The sequence below is a fragment of the Euphorbia lathyris genome, chromosome 10 (assembly GCF_963576675.1).
Source record: "Euphorbia lathyris chromosome 10, ddEupLath1.1, whole genome shotgun sequence".
NCBI classification, from domain to species: Eukaryota; Viridiplantae; Streptophyta; class Magnoliopsida; order Malpighiales; family Euphorbiaceae; genus Euphorbia; species Euphorbia lathyris.
Genome location: NC_088919.1, coordinates 16,185,576 through 16,201,474, shown reverse-complemented (window position 1 = coordinate 16,201,474; position 15,899 = coordinate 16,185,576). Strand labels below are relative to the sequence as shown.

At 32.2% G+C, this 15,899-nt stretch overlaps 1 protein-coding gene, 1 long non-coding RNA gene, 1 other non-coding gene and 1 pseudogene across 6 annotated transcripts; all 4 read left to right on the top strand.

Annotated features, from left to right (window-relative positions):
- Nucleotides 1-2,122: 2,122 nt before the first annotated feature.
- LOC136209407 (uncharacterized) lies at nt 2,123-4,716 on the top strand. Of its 4 annotated transcripts, none has more exons than XR_010677523.1 (6): nt 2,123-2,402; nt 2,512-2,607; nt 2,763-2,834; nt 3,456-3,606; nt 3,696-3,763; nt 4,279-4,716. It is a non-coding gene; the product is annotated as an uncharacterized lncRNA (long non-coding RNA). The 4 variants fall into 4 exon arrangements; XR_010677524.1 differs by having other exon boundaries at nt 2,693-2,834; XR_010677522.1 differs by having other exon boundaries at nt 2,512-2,661.
- A 508-nt stretch (nt 4,717-5,224) lies between these two features.
- LOC136210249 (small nucleolar RNA snoR136) lies at nt 5,225-5,362 on the top strand. Its single transcript, XR_010677957.1, has one exon. It is a non-coding gene; the product is annotated as a small nucleolar RNA snoR136 (small nucleolar RNA).
- A 4,535-nt stretch (nt 5,363-9,897) lies between these two features.
- On the top strand, nt 9,898-14,155 carry LOC136208617 (tRNA-splicing endonuclease subunit Sen2-1-like; annotated as a pseudogene).
- Nucleotides 14,052-15,490, top strand: LOC136208618 (serine/threonine-protein kinase/endoribonuclease IRE1a-like). Its single transcript, XM_065999676.1, has 3 exons — nt 14,052-14,663; nt 14,871-15,140; nt 15,229-15,490. The coding sequence occupies exons 1-2, from the start codon at nt 14,185-14,187 to the stop codon at nt 14,875-14,877; spliced, it is 486 nt and encodes a 161-aa protein (XP_065855748.1). The 5' UTR covers nt 14,052-14,184; the 3' UTR covers nt 14,878-15,140; nt 15,229-15,490.
- Nucleotides 15,491-15,899: the final 409 nt, after the last annotated feature.

Genomic DNA, 15,899 nt, shown 5'->3' with positions numbered 1-15,899 from the left:
TTGAATATACATGTTATGTATCCAAGTGATTTTGTATATTCACTTGGAACAAAATCACTTGGATACAAAATCACTTGGAACAGCGACAACACCTCGCATACAATAATCACTTGAAACAAAATTACTCGAAATCCATCTCTGATAGTTGCTCGCCGAGCAAAAATGGGCTTGCTCGCCGAGCAAGGGTCTCAATGGAAAATTTTAATAAAAAAAATGACACGTGACATTGGTGTGGTCAACAGTCAAGCGCGTTTTCTACACATGTTAATATTTTGACCGAACATATGGATATAAGGGGCTGTATGTGATGTTTTTGGAGAGTTGAGGGGGTTGAGAGGTTGTCCCCTAAATTGAAGGGGCCAGATGAAAAAAGTTACAAGTTTAAGAGACTGAATGCCTATTAAGCCTTTCCAATATGAAGCTACATGTTAGACTCAATTTTGCCCATCGTCCTTGAAGTATTAGTAAAGAAACGTAGATCCCACAAAACTTAATATTTTATATATAGATTAAAAAAAATAAAATATATATGTTACCTAATGCAATCTAGTCAATTTAATCTATCATCTCCTTTTTAATTTCTCACATCAGTAGAACCTAGTAAAATCAAACTCGGTATTCTTTTATTATTTGTTAAACAACGGTGTAAGAATTTAGTTTACATGTCAGTTACGTGTCCTTTTCGATGATTGTTATTGTTCAGAATCTGGATAAAACGACTATATGAGAAATTAAATGTAAAATTAGATGATTTTGATATTACGAAATTAAAAGTTGCCATTAATGTTTTATTTTTAACCATTCAACCTATCTTCACAAGAGTTGACCTTAATCATATGAGTTTTTATTTATATTGTACGCAAATTCTTTTTTTATTAGCGTTTTCATATTTTGTATCTTTTTCTTTTTAAATAAATTTTCTTAGAAATAATATTTTCTTATTTCTGTTTCAATTTTGCATTTCTATTTTTGTGCAACAAAGTTTTTTTATCCAGTTTGTGAGTTTGTTTTCCTTCTTTCCGGTTCCTATAAAATCCAAACAAAGCGCATATGAAAGAGAATATCTCACGTCTCTCTCCCACTTTATTTCTCTTAAATTTTATTGAAAATCATTGTCTCTATTCCCTTACATAATTGTTGAATCTTGTGCTAAAAAACCTTAAATGCGTACATTTAGGATTAAGGGTGTGCATCGGTTCGGTTTAAACCGCGTATCGAACAAATTGAATTTGATTTTTCGATTCGGTATCAGTTTTAATTTTAAGTATATTTTGATATTTGGTTCGGTTAGACAAAATATGTAAAAGAATCGAACCGCACCGAATTATTCATATTCTACATTATTATTATTATATATTAAATGTTACAAAATTTAGTTTTTTTTAGGATTAAGGTCCAATTTGCACTCTAAACATTATCCAAGAAGTCAATTAAATCTCAAAGTGGCAACCAGTAGAGCAAACATTAATACTTTAGAAGAATTAGTCATTCTATAGTTAGAGAAGAAGTCATAAGGAATTCAAATTTGTTAATAAATTAATAATATTTAAAGATGTTGAATATGGTAACAAATTAATAATAAAGCTTCCTACATAAATATCATAATTAATTAAAAAAATTATAATTAAATAGATTATTAAACTTAATTATAAATATAACATTATTTTCTATATATAATAAATAAAGTATATTTTTACATTTTAATTTAAAAAAATTAAACTTTAATTTATAAATTTTGAACCTAAATAATATATTTTAGATTTTTAATTTATAAACTTTAATTCTTAAAATAGATTAAAAAATAATAATTTTATTAATTTAAAATTATGTTTAAATTATTATGGTTTGATATTGTTGTAAATACTTTTCTTTTTAAGCGAACACTACAAAATATTGAATTATATAGGACAAAATATCAGCGACAATTTAAATATATAGTCTTCAAATATATTTTTGTAATTAATAACGGGGACAAATATATTGATGGTCTCCTTTTCTTTTCAAAAATACAATAGGGGACAAATATCTATGAATAAACATTAAATTTTTTTTGAGAAAAATATATATTGAATAATCAGAAAATATCATTTCCATATTTTCGTCATGCGTATAACGTATTCCTCTTTACCTTCTTTTCTCTCTCCTTCAGGCCTTCCTCCTTCGCTTTCTTTACTTTTTTTACTCCGGCATCGAATCTCCTACTATCACCTCCCTCTCGTTCTTTGTCTCCTTACTTCCTGCTCCTTTCTCCAGTCACTTCTCTCTGAGCTTCCCTTTCGAAAGTGTTGATATTTTTTCTTATGTAAACCGACGGTAGAATTGTTTCCAAGGGTTGTGTTAAGGTTTCTTTTTGCGATTCTTGGTTGTGTTGCGGCTGCCCAGTCCATCAAACTCTATACTTGGTAGGTTAATGGTTCATTAAATTTTCTTATCTCAATTATTATATCTTAGGGTTTTGCATATTAATTATTATTATTAATTTCAGGATTGTATTTTCTATGTTTTCTTCAGGCAGAACCAAAGGTTCACTTGGGCACAATGGAGATGACAACCAACAGAATATGCCAAACTGAAGCAGAAGTATTGGTCATCAAACTGGGTTGAAAGGTAGTTCTTTACTTTTTAATGGTAAAAAAGAGGATCAAGGCACTAGAAATTCAGGTTTTTCTTTGCTTTCTCCAACTTTGTACAGGAATATTGAGTTCTTGTTTTTCTTCATTGGGGCATTTCATAAAAAGAATTAACAGACTTCTCTGCTGCAGACAGTAAACCAGCTTTCTCAGATTTGCACGGAAGTTTCAATTGCTCCACCCTTGTTAGCAGCTTTATTGGAGGTGAGTTCTGCAATAAAGTTTTGTTCTTTAGAAAAAGAAAGAAAAAAAATTCCATGTCTCTTGCATATAGAAATTAGAAATTAGGGAGAGTAAAAATGGACCTTTTCGGAGCTAGTTGTTTTGGCAGCAGATGATAATGGCCTCTAGGTAGCCACAGATTTGTTGAGAAGAGGTGCATAATTGGAAGAGTTATTATGTTGAAATGCAGGTTTTATTTTATGAGATGATACAAAGAAGGATGGCTATGCTACTATAAATTGATGTGCTTTCCACTTTTTTACACTATCAAAAAATGAAGGAATGAATGAATGATTGAGAAATGAAGGTGTCTGACTGATTGATTGGCATTGGGTGCATTGGGTTATCCACCTGTTGTATTATGTGAAATCTGCTATTCAGTTTGCTCTCTGCATGATAAATTTAGGCTGGTAGATTACTCCCTTACATTTTCAAAAAGACATAGTGATTTTATAAGTGAAGTAAGACCACCTTCGGGGTGAAAGAGAGCCAAAGTAATATGTTAAAAGTGTTATGTGAGCTAGTACTTTGTTATTTTTCTAGTTCATTGAACACATCTGCTGAGATAGGGACTAGTTCATTGCTGATATATTTTTATAACAGATGCATGCCTCTGTAGCAGACCATTGTGACATCTAATATGCTCCATTGATGTGGATGAAGCAAAGAATTGGGATGTTGGCAACAACCATTTGGTGGGTACTATAAGAGAATTGATATGTTTTGAAGGTTGCTTCCATGCACTTCGCAACCTGTAAGTTCCATTCATTCTGCGTATTTTACAATTGATTCATTAATGTCAACCACCTAATTGAACACACTCTATGTGACCATGTTATGTAGTTAACTAAACAATAATTATCTCACTGGAGGAGTTCCTTCACTACAAACTTGACCAATTTAGAAATACTGTAAGTTCCCTTATCTATCAATTTTTACTGTTACTGCTATTTTTAACTGTCAATGCATTATCATCTACAAACTTGGGCATTTCTTAATATTTGTGAATTTGATTGTTTGATTGACTACATACACTTATCTATCTTATTATCTTATAATAAGATGTCAGGAATTATACCTTTGTTTCTTTTATAATTTTTTTTTGCTTCAATACATGTCTTCTCATAACCACAACTATATATATATATATATATATATATATATATGCATAAAAATAGAGACAGAAGCAACCATTGGGTGGTTACACACATTAAGGATCAAAATTCAGTTTTATAGGTCTTTTCTATGTGTGTTTCTCATATGCTTTTATATTTTGGGTTTTAATTTCTTCTTCTATTGAGGTTCTATTTTTGGAATTTCATTTTCTTAATCTTTGATTATGTGTTTGTTATATATGTTGAAGTTTCTACCAGTTTGGAGGATACTAATGTGTTTGGAATTTCATTTTCGTTTGTGTATGATGCAGGTTAAGAGAAAGGGAAAATGGCTAATCATTTTCATGTCTTTCTATTTATTTAAATGTCAGTTGCACCAATCTACCAATGATGGGGTTGTTTCTTCTTCTTCTTCTTCCAATTCCAGTCCTTTTATGGGTAATTCAGTGGCTGAAATTTCAATGAATGGAATTTAAGATGAAAAATGGGTGAAACTACTTGGAATTGCTAAAAACAAATTGTATGGTTCAAACGGTTGTTGGCAAAATGCATACCAAGAGTTGTTTGCTGGTTGTTCTGAGATTCTAGTTGTTGAAGAAAAACGTTCTAGATTAGCTTGGCATCTTAGTGATTGCTTCCGAAAGGACACCGAGCACCAACTTATACATGGACAATCAACTGCATTAAGGGCATTCAACTCCTAACCGAATTCCAATTGAAAGCACTTGAAGAAAGCAAATAATTTCCAACACTCTGTGTGTTTGTGCTGCTGTGTAAAAATTAGAGATTCCATCACTTATTGATTTTGGTGTTTTAAGATGCTTGATGGAAATGTTTGTTTTTGAGATAGAATGTGGTGTTAAAGCATGTCTTTCTTTTCTTCTGTGTATCCCATTCTTGAATTTACCAAATATAGCCATTGAAAGATAAACACATGAGTTTGAAGAACCAAACTTAACAATTCCCATATTGGACATTATTTTGAAGCCTAATCACAATTTGAGTTTTAACTAAATGATTAATTAATGGACGAGGAATGTTCATGTGATGAGAAGCAACCTTGGATCAAGAACTTCAGTTTACAGAATACATGGTTTATATTCTTTATTTTGCTGTGATATTTTGGAATGATGTTTAAATAACAAGTCTATAATATGGAGATGAAGTGGAATTAGAGTAGATTAAATTTAAAGTAATATGGAGATCAATCCCTGATTAATCTTCAAGACCCATGTCTGCCCGACTAGCGCCTAGCGCTTTTTACAACCTTTAGCTTCTGTCTTCACACTAAGTTTAATTAGTTAATTTTGCTGTTGTGGAAATCTAAAAGTTGTTTCCCTCGCTATCTGAGGTTGAATTATCTCTATTGCATTTGGACATCAGGAAACTACATCTATGGAATAAATAAAGTACAATTCGTTTTATGGTATAGGCTCTTGAACATTTTACTGCTATCTCTTATATAACGACATAAGATATATTACTTGTTGAAAAATTAATGTGCTTGTTAATAATTTTTATAGTGAGTTTATGTTTTTATGGTACATTGCAGGCAAGAGGCTTGAAAAAAAAAAACGTAAAAGAGGTTCAAATCAATGTTCCAAAACTATTGGATGCTTAAATTGTGGTGTTTTGTTTGCTTTGTATGCTAGCAACAATGTATAACTTTGTTTTTCTTACAAGCGTCTTTTCGTAAAGAATTATTTCTTTACATTTTGGTAATATTTTTCTGTAATTATGTATCATATGATTATTTTTTATAAATATATGTATTTTTTTGTTAAATTAATATTATTGCACTGCTTGAATAATAACAATAAATTTAGCTTAATTTAAAATTATTATTAATAATAAGAACAATAACAAATTATTAAATTATATTGAAAATTTTGAGTAAATTACAAAATAAATTATCGGTAATCCAATTTTGGAGCTAAAATTTGGTCCTCATAGAAGTTAGTGATCAAATTTTTGGTCACAATTATCATGTTTTGTCACCTTAACATATTTGACAAAATAGTAATTGTCAGTTCAGTTTTTATATTTCATGACGAAATTAAATCTGATCTAACAAAAATATAATGGTTCAGGTGTCACGTTAGCTTTATAATTTCAATCTTGTATTGATATTCATCACTTTAGCTCTATTTTTAGATGACGAAATTTGAATGATGTCATTTAACTCTTAGAATTCATGACAATAATGAAACATTACATGACACAATATTTGCAATAATAGTGACAAACGAAAAGTCACTATAGAAAAATAGTATAGTGACACATGTTATTATTTATCGTATAAAAGTGTTTGCACCATAGATATTTTTTTTTGCTTTATATGATTTTTAAATGCATTAAATGACCTAAATTATGTTTAAGTCGATTTTTCAAAAGTGAATATAAAGGGAAAGCTACTCTTTAGGGTGAACATCAAGGGGAACCTATGGTAAATCAAAGGGACATCAGAAGGCCATTTAAGATTTTTAACGTCCATTTTGTGAGCCAATTAAAATGCAGAAAAGTTAGAAAGCATCATAAGTAATCCATCGTGAAAGTCAAAGTGGAACAGTTATTCAAGACGTGGTTTGAATGTGGAGAACGTGATTTAATGGAAGCAAGCAGGAAGTTACCTCCAATATCTATAAAAGGAAGGAATCACGATGAGAATACCCCAACTCAATAACTCAACACACCCAAGCAACACTCTAACAAATTATCTCTAGACTTCAGTATTTTTATAATTATCAGTTTCCCTTAGTTTCAATTTTCAGATCCAAAGTTCATTCATTTCCCAGTACATTTTTTATTATTATTTGTTGTTCAATCGCTTTTGTAAGGTCGGTATCGTTTCGATAATCGAATCTTTGGAATTTTACGGTCTCTTTATTCCATACAATCGTTTGATAATTAGAAGTTAGTTAGGCGCAATTTTATTCCATAGTTCGAGAATACTATAATTCTCTGGCACGCCCATATTTTTCCCACGAAAGAACCAAACAAAAAGTAAATTATTTATGATAAAAAAAGTTCGTCATATATACATAATACCATGCTCCTGCCGTTACGATCGTTGTAAAGATAAAATTTTAACACCTATTATGTATTATGATAAAAAAAATCACGTTTTCATGACAATTTGTGTGCGTCACAAATGACCAAATTTCTTGTAATGTATATGCTATTTCAGTAGTTGTACTTGCTTAATTTTGTAATTGGTAATCGATTTTAGTAGTTTTCGTGGCGTCTAATTTTTAACACTTTGCGCTCAATATGTTGACAAAGATGAATGGAGATCTATTGCAAAAACTTATTGGTTTTGTTTCTCATTCTCTTTGTTCGAGGTAATTGAAATCTGGAACTTAAATTTGTCCTTTCTTTGAAGAATTAGTGCTAGACGATTCTGCATACCATAAAACTCTGATTGGAATTGATCTGGGAACTAGTTACTCTTCTACGGGGGTTTATCAGAATGGTCACGTGGAGGTAATAGCCAATGAGGAAGGCAATAAATTAACTCCATCATGGGTTTCATTTACTTATACAAGGCGTCTCATAGGAAACGCTGTAAAGAATCGAGCAGCTTTAGATCCTGAAAACACCATCTTTAATGTTAGATATTTTATGGGAAGATGGTAAACCATTACCTTTCATTATTTCTTTGTATTGATATTTTATAACTCCATTTCACGTTTTAGACCCTAGATTAATCAAGGGTCTGGTTGTTCTTGGCTTGTGATTAGGTTTAATGATCCGAAGGTTAAGAGATATATCGAATTCATGCCTTATAAGGTTGTGAATAAGGATGAAAAACCTTATATAGAAGTAAGGGAAAGAGGGAGGATTAAAATGTTTAGCCCTGCGGAAATTACTGTCATGGCGTTGGGGAAGATGAAGGAGATAGCTGAGACATTTTTGGGCAAGAAGGTTAATGATATCGTAATTACTGTTTCAGGTACAATATATTATCCTTTCGTACAAGTTTACTAGTATCTTTTTAAACAAATGTCAAAGTAAATTATAAATTAGAAAAATAACATGGTGAATAAATTAGAAAAATAAGGTCTATATAACGCTTGGTTTCTTTAAATGCATATACATTTCAATTTGTCTAAAACTAATCTTGTTTTTTCATTTGGATTTAAAGAGTTAATCATGTCACTTTAAACAAATTTAGGAGGCTAACGAAACACATTGTAAATTCGGAAGACAATCAATTATTTTAACCTAATTCAGGAGGCTCATAATGTATTAATTAAACCCAAATTTTAAATGTGGGGTTTATGGGTCTATTACGTTCCTTAGGTGGTTGTTGAGTAATTCCCTCCTTTTTATATGGTTCCCTTTTTTTTTTATCAAAATCAATAAAATATTAATTAAACTTTTAAAATAACTAATTTATTTTTAATATTTTTTCTTAAAACTCTATTCTCTATGTATTTTTTTTTCTTTCTTCCTAATTGTTATAGCTTAATTTGAATTATTTGTATTAATTACTGCACATCTCTCTTATTAGAAATAAAGGTAAGTTTGATAAAAAAAAAATTCTTTCTTGTTAGCAATCCTTTATTATAATTTCAAAAAAGGGTAGATTTGTTTATGGTTCATTGACTCACTTTTATGAATTGTGTTGAACATGTTTTTGTTATAGTCCATACATAAAATGGAGTTTGTGATTTGTGTTAAAAACTCCAATTCCGCACTTAATTTTTTTGTTTTGCCTACATTTAAGTTTTTATTATTTTGTTAGTTTTTCATCAAATTAATTAATTCAATTTTATTTGTTTTTTCATACTTATATAGTTTAATCTACTTTTTTAATATTAATATATTAATCACTTGGACTAAACTTTGAATTAATTTCTTTAGCTCTTAGTATGAGCTGAGCTGAGTGGCCCAACCCATGAACAAGTGTAGTGACAGTATACAGGTCCATTACTGTGTAGCTTTTTGCATAAACTTTTGGGTTACCTTTTAAACATTTTCATTTCACATTATCATATTTTGGATGAGTCCGATTTTATGCTTTTGATTTCAAAAAGAAAATGTTGTATATTTTATTAGAATACTCGTTAAAATGATTGGATGTCCATAGAAAAATTATGAAATGATTGCTAATTAGATGAAAATAGAACAGTGTTAGAAGTATCGTCACATATAAACTCTCTAACTTCATCCATAGACTAGCAGCAGTCTCTTCGTCTGAGATATCAGTGATGGCGTCATCTGCGAGGCACAACATAATTATCGAATGTGCATTTTCTTCCAGAATCGCCATTTCAACAGTGGCATCCCCCATTGCCTTCTTCAACGACGTCTAGAGACCTTGTTGTTTCAACAAAACCCACATCTTGATCTGCCATAGACTAAAACTATTTTTTCCAGTAAACTTTTCAATTTTTACGTTCATAGCAGACATTTTTCTCTCCAGAAAACAGAACACCGATTTAAAATCGAAAGCTCTGATACCAATTTGTTGTGCGGAATTTAACGAAAGATAAATAAAAGAACAAATAAACAATCGAAACACAGATTTACGTGGTTTACCAATGTTGTGTTGGCTACTCCACGGGCAGAATGAGAATAGTATTTTATTAGGAGACAGAAGAATGTTGTGTTGGCTACTCCACGGGTAGAATGAGAATAGTATTTTATTAGGTGACAGAAGAACTGAATACAAATTAGGTTTACATAATGGTGTATTTATAGTACTCAAAATAACCTATGAATATTATGACTATTTAATAATGTATTAAAGAGTCTTTGAATGCGCAAGTGAGAATTACGTTACTTAATGCCTTCTTAATACCATGTTTAATTGTGTTAAAGTTAAGAAGTTACAAGGAGGACTTTAATTGCATTAAAGCGAAATCCTTTTATGTTTTACCGATTGAAGGCACTATGACATGTTATATAATAATATCTATAATTAACTTAATTTTACCTTTCTCTCAGGATCTGTAACCTAACTCGAGACCCCCCATTCTCTTTCTCTCTCGATCAGTCACCACTCCCTCACCCCTTTCGCTCTCTCCATTCCTATCCTTTCTATTACACAGACGGATTACTCAAAGTCATCTGACAATTATCCGGAAAGATTGTGTCACTCGGACGGAAGAGCTTTAGGTAAGTTAGCCTTTTCGATTTACTAATTTTCAGAATGGGTATGGGGTTTTTTAATTTTGAGTGGGACTGCTTCACCTTGTTAGCTGTTGATTTTTTGAATCCTGTGTATATTTGTGCATTCACGCATATGTTTTGCGATGTTGGTGTATCTGATTTAGTAGCTGCAACTGGATTTTAGTTCTCTGCTATTCACTTTACCATGTATGCCTTATAACAAATTCTATCAATATTTACTTGGTATTTTTCATTTCCACTCACTTTATCCATTCTCTATTATAATTGCAGAAATCCAGCAAGTTTTAATTATCTCCTCATCGCGCAGTATTTACATGACTTCTCAGATTATGGTAATGTTTTCAGTTAAGAATATTATGAATTTGCACTTGTTAATTATAATTCGTCCATAAAAAAAATTGATTCTATATGTAATTACTAATTGACCCAGTTTGTTCCAAGTTAATTGGTGTCAAGAGCATGCTAAATTGGGCATCATGTTTCTAAATAAACGCTACTTTCATGATGATTAATAGTTTTTTCATGCCTTCACATCATTGTTGGACTATATGTCCTGGATTGCTATATATCACTTAAGCAAGGAGAATTTCATGATCAATTGGTACTTCTCCTTCCTTAAGTGATATATAGCAATCCAGGACATATAGTCCAACAATGATGTGAAGGCATGAAAAAACGAGCTGCTGGCGAGCAAACTGATGAACAAGCTTGTGAGCAGCTCATGAACAGAATATTGAGTTTGCACTATCAATTTTTTGACGACTTGAGCAGGAGCAGATCAAATCTCGGTTTGGCTCGATTACAGCTCTACATATTACCTGCTCGATGAAATGCTCAATTGAAACAATTCTATGCATATTGCCTGTTTGATGAAATGCTGAATCGAATCAATTCTCTGCATATTACCTGTTCGATGAAATGCTCAATCGAAGCAATTTTAAGGAACTGTAGCTCAAGGGAAGGAAGAAGCTAAAACCATGCATATTACATGTTCTATGAAATGCTAAATCGAAGCAATTCTATGCATATTACGTGTTCGATTGAAGCAATTCACAATTAATTAACTTGTTGAAGTGCTTAATTTCTATCAGGATATAGCTAAATGGCCCCAAGATGGAAAGGAAAGAGTGCAGAAGCTAAAGCACTTGAAGATCCAATGTCGAAGATTATTTCGCAGCTTTCTTCTTCTCTAACTGAATCAAATCCTCATGGATTACTTACCGGATGCAGTGTACTAATCGCAGTAGAACCCGAGCAAACTGAACTTCTTTCGGCCGGCCAATCATAAATGCTTCCAAAGATAAACAATGGTTTCAATTAGGTATGGAGGAAGCATTTTACTTACAATATTACTTAAAATGCCTGAAAATTGTTGACAATGATGATTGTGAGATGAATTCTGATGAGCTATGGAAGTATATGAAATCAAAGATGAAAACTTTCCCTGATTTATTCAAGGTTTATTCGCATCTCCGGAAGAAAAACTGGGTTGTGAGGCCGGGATCACAGTATGGCGTAGACTTTTTTGCGTATCATCATCATGTCTTTTGTTCATTTTGAATATGCTGTCATTGTTTCATCATCAGAAGAAGGAGATAGTAATGGGAGATTGAGTGTTTGTCCTGATTTTTATTGCACAATTCGACTTTGCGGAAGTGTTGCGAAAACATTGTTAGTTGTTAATATCAGTAAACATGGAAATGGTGATTCTTCTCCATTGTATTTGGATGGATACTCTGTTCAAGAGCACATAATCACTAGATGGAGTTCAGAACAAAGTCATGAGGATCAGAACAGCTCTGAAAACAAAACCAGGTAAGAAATTCTCAAAGTTTGGATTTTGGTTGATTTTTTTTGGAATTATAGGGTAGTTCTTGAACAACTTTATCAAAGTTGTATTTATTGATTTGTTTTTTTTTATGGGATAACGTCAAAATTTACCCCTATGTTTTCACGTTTTTAGGAAAGTGCATATTTACCCCAAATATACGAAATGGTGCAATTTTACCCCTTACGTTGCTAAGCGAAATTAGTTTTACCCTTACCTTTAACTAACAGAAAATTTGAATCTGTATTTATTTATTGATTTTTTTATTTTATTTTTATGGGATAAGGTCGAATATTTACCAGTATCCTTTTTGGAAAGTGCAGATTTAAATGTGATTTTATCCTCTAATCTTGCTAAGCAATATCAATTTTACCCTTGTCTAACAGACTTTTTTGACAGTTTTTCGACCGCCACATTGAATCTTCAAATAAGTTTTTCGATAAACTGATGTAGTTTCATGTATTTTTACAAGTTGTTTATACTAATTGTTTTAGTACCATAGTAAACGTGTTAGCTAGTTTTTTTTGTGTGATTAACTTGTTTATAATTGTATTAATAACATAATAAATATTTTATACATAATTGATTTTTGAAAGCTATAACGTGGCAATGAAATAGCGAGTCAAATAACAACAATCCACTCTGATTAAATTTTCTATTAGGTAGGGATAAAATTGATTTTGTTTGAAAACATTAAGGATAAATTGTATTAATAGCATAAAAAGGATCCTTTTTTTCCTTTTTGTGCAATGTGGATGGAGAATTGTCAAGACTTATAAGAATGAATAACCCTTCCAGTCTTAGGGTCAACCACGAACACAGCAGTCATCCTCGATCCAAGTATGACAGATCCATCTGATACGTATGGCGCGCCTGAGCTGAATTCTTCAATAGTAATTGGAAGTTTCTGTAAAGCAATCATGGAAAAAAAGGTAAATGTCATAAAGTAACAGAAACCAGAACGCATAATCTTTATTTGAAAGAACAAAATAAACTCGTCCACAGAGCTTCGAAGCCATACCATTCGAACCAAAATGCGGTCATGTACATATAGCTGCCAGCTTCGTACTTCAGAGAGAATCCAATACTTGATTCAACGATGTTTTTATCACCATTGTCTTCATTAATGGGAGCTTGGTATGATGAGTGTATTGGTTCTCCGGTTGAAAAAGACCACAACACTCTACGAGATGTACAATCTTCAAGATAAAATGTTTCATCTTTTAGAGCAACTAATTCTGCAGAATCCTTTTTCGGAGCTACTTTTAATCTCCGGAAAAGGATTCTGCAGAATTATTTGCTCTAAAAGATGAACATTTTATCTTGAAGATTGTACATCTCGTAGAATGTTGTGGTCTTTTTCAACCGGAGAACCAATACACTCATCATACGAAGCTCCCATTAATGAAGACAATGGTGATAAAAACATCGTTGATTCAAGTACTGGATTCTCTCTGAAGTACGAAGCTGACTGACAGATGTATGTGCATTTTGGGTCTAATGGTATGGCTTCAAAGCTCTGTGGACGAGTTTATTTTGTTCTTTCAAATAAAGATTATGCGTTCTGGTTTCTGTTACTTTATGACATTTACCTTTTTTTCCATGATTGCTTTACAGAAACTTCCAATGACTATTGAAGAATTCATCCGAGGCGCGCTATACGTATCAGATGGAACTGTCATACTTGGATCGAGGATGACTGCTGTGTTCGTGGTTGACCCTAAGACTGGAAGGGTTATTCATTCTTATAAGTCTGACAATTCTCCATCCACATTGCAGAAAAAGGATCCTTTTTATGTTGGAACTTCTCAATTTATATACATCACAAGGACAGATTACACTTTGCAACCATTTTTTCCGTATACAGACAAAGTGTCTTGGAATATGACAGTCTCCATGATTGAGGCTACATTTCATTGTAGAGACGTCAAGTCCTGTCAATATAGAAGCATCAGTGTTCGAAGGGAATACGGGGATCAGAAGAGTCCTCAATGTGCTTCCTCTGTCAAGAGTTCTCCCTCAACGCGCTTCTGTGCTTCCTCTGTCAAGAGTTCTCTTTTAGGGTTTGTTAGACATTCCCTTCAAGAGTTCAATAACATTATCGTTGATATTGTTTGCGGTTATCGTTCAGTTGGGTTTGATCTTCTATCCGAATGATCTAGTTGGTAAAGAAAAAACTGCTTCATCTTCGAAAAGAAAAAAATCAGGAAACAGAAGTGAAACTGTTGAGACAACGGATGCACTTGCAGACATGTCACCTATGTTATTGGACCTTAATAAACTCGTAGAAGGCGGTATCGACGGCTGTACAATTGGTAAGTTATTTGTATCAAATGTAGAAATTGCTAAGGGAAGCAATGGCACCATCATACTCGAAGGTACATATGGAGGTCGACCTGTTGCTGTAAAACGCCTTGTTCGAGCTCATAATCCTGTAGCTTTCAAAGAAATTCAGAATCTTATTGCATCTGATTGGCATCAGAATATCGTTCGGTGGTACGGGGTGGAGTATGATAAAGATTTCGTCTACCTTTCTTTAGAGCGTTGCATTTGCAGTTTAGATGATTTGATTATGATATCTTCTGATTCATCTATAAACCAAATGGGTCAATTTACGAGCGTTGGGACCGAGTATAATCTTCAATTCGATAAGGCCAAAGGTATAATGCAGGGCCTCAATTTATGGAAAGCAAATCAACATCCATCGCCTCTACTATCAGCATTGATGAGGTAAAGCTCAAAATTTTTTTTAGTATGCTTTTAATTCTCATATCTTGATCATGCTACCTTTGCAGCATACTGTCACTACCATGTGTTAAAAAGCAAAACTCTGCACAAAACTTCAGATGTTTGAGATTATTAACATGACCTCTCAAGTCGGTTTTCAACTTGAGAGGAACCTAATCCGTTTATCTTCATATGTTGTTACGCCAAAAGCATCTGAAGTACTGCACCACCCGATGTTATGGAGTTGTGAGACGAGATTGTCGTTTCTTCGGGACACCAGTGACCGAGTTGAATTGGAAAATAGAACATCAAATTCTGCTCTATTGAAAGCATTAGAAAATGTTGCTCTTGGTGGAAAATGGAATGATAAGATGGAAGCTGCATTTATAAACAACATTGGTCATTACAGAAGTTACAGATTTGTTGAGAGTCTTCAGAAACAAATTGAATCATTATGGAGAACTTCCTAAAGAAGTTCAGGTTTGTTTCTCTTACCAAATCTATAGCTCATAACACGTTAAATACGAGAAAATGTAATAATAATTTTTAATATCTGTATCATTTTCAGGAGCAGTTCCAGAAGGATATGAAAATTATTTTTCAAGTAGATTTACTAAATTGTTAATTGAAGTATACAAAGTTGTCCGTCAATTCGAAGATTGCTTTCACAAGTATTTTAGGGAAAGCTTTGTTCGGTAAATTGTAATCTACTATACTAAGAAGATTATGACAAATTTAATTTGTATAATCAAACTGTACGACAACATTTGTAATCTCAATGTGTAATTATTGATAACTATGTGCATAAAAATTTGTTTCAATTCATTTTATTATTGCAATCTAATTTTAATTATTTAAATTCACTTTTTTGTTCTCAATTTGACATGAAACCTTTGTGGATACTACCTAACATTAATACTATAACTTTGTGTTAAATATAACACAATACTGAGGAGATGACCGAATAATTGCTTCGGTCCATGCATGTACCATACCTAAAGGTTCCTCATTCTTCTTTACGTTGCACCGAAGTTCACCTGAGCTTCATAATTCATAGTGGGCCCACTCGTTATGAGCCCAAACGAATTGATACTATAACAACGTTTAACCAAAAGTTTTGCACGAAAAAACAACAAAGAATTATTAAATTGATGTAAATTATTGATAAAAATAGTGATGAAGTCCAAATTTTTCCTATCTAGAAATGTGGTAAAGTACAAAACGATATAAATTTATCCT

What these genes read in the sequence shown, in the direction of transcription:
- LOC136208618 (XM_065999676.1), top strand. Translation starts at nt 14,185, where the DNA reads ATGTCACCTATGTTATTGGACCTTAATAAACTCGTAGAAGGCGGTATC.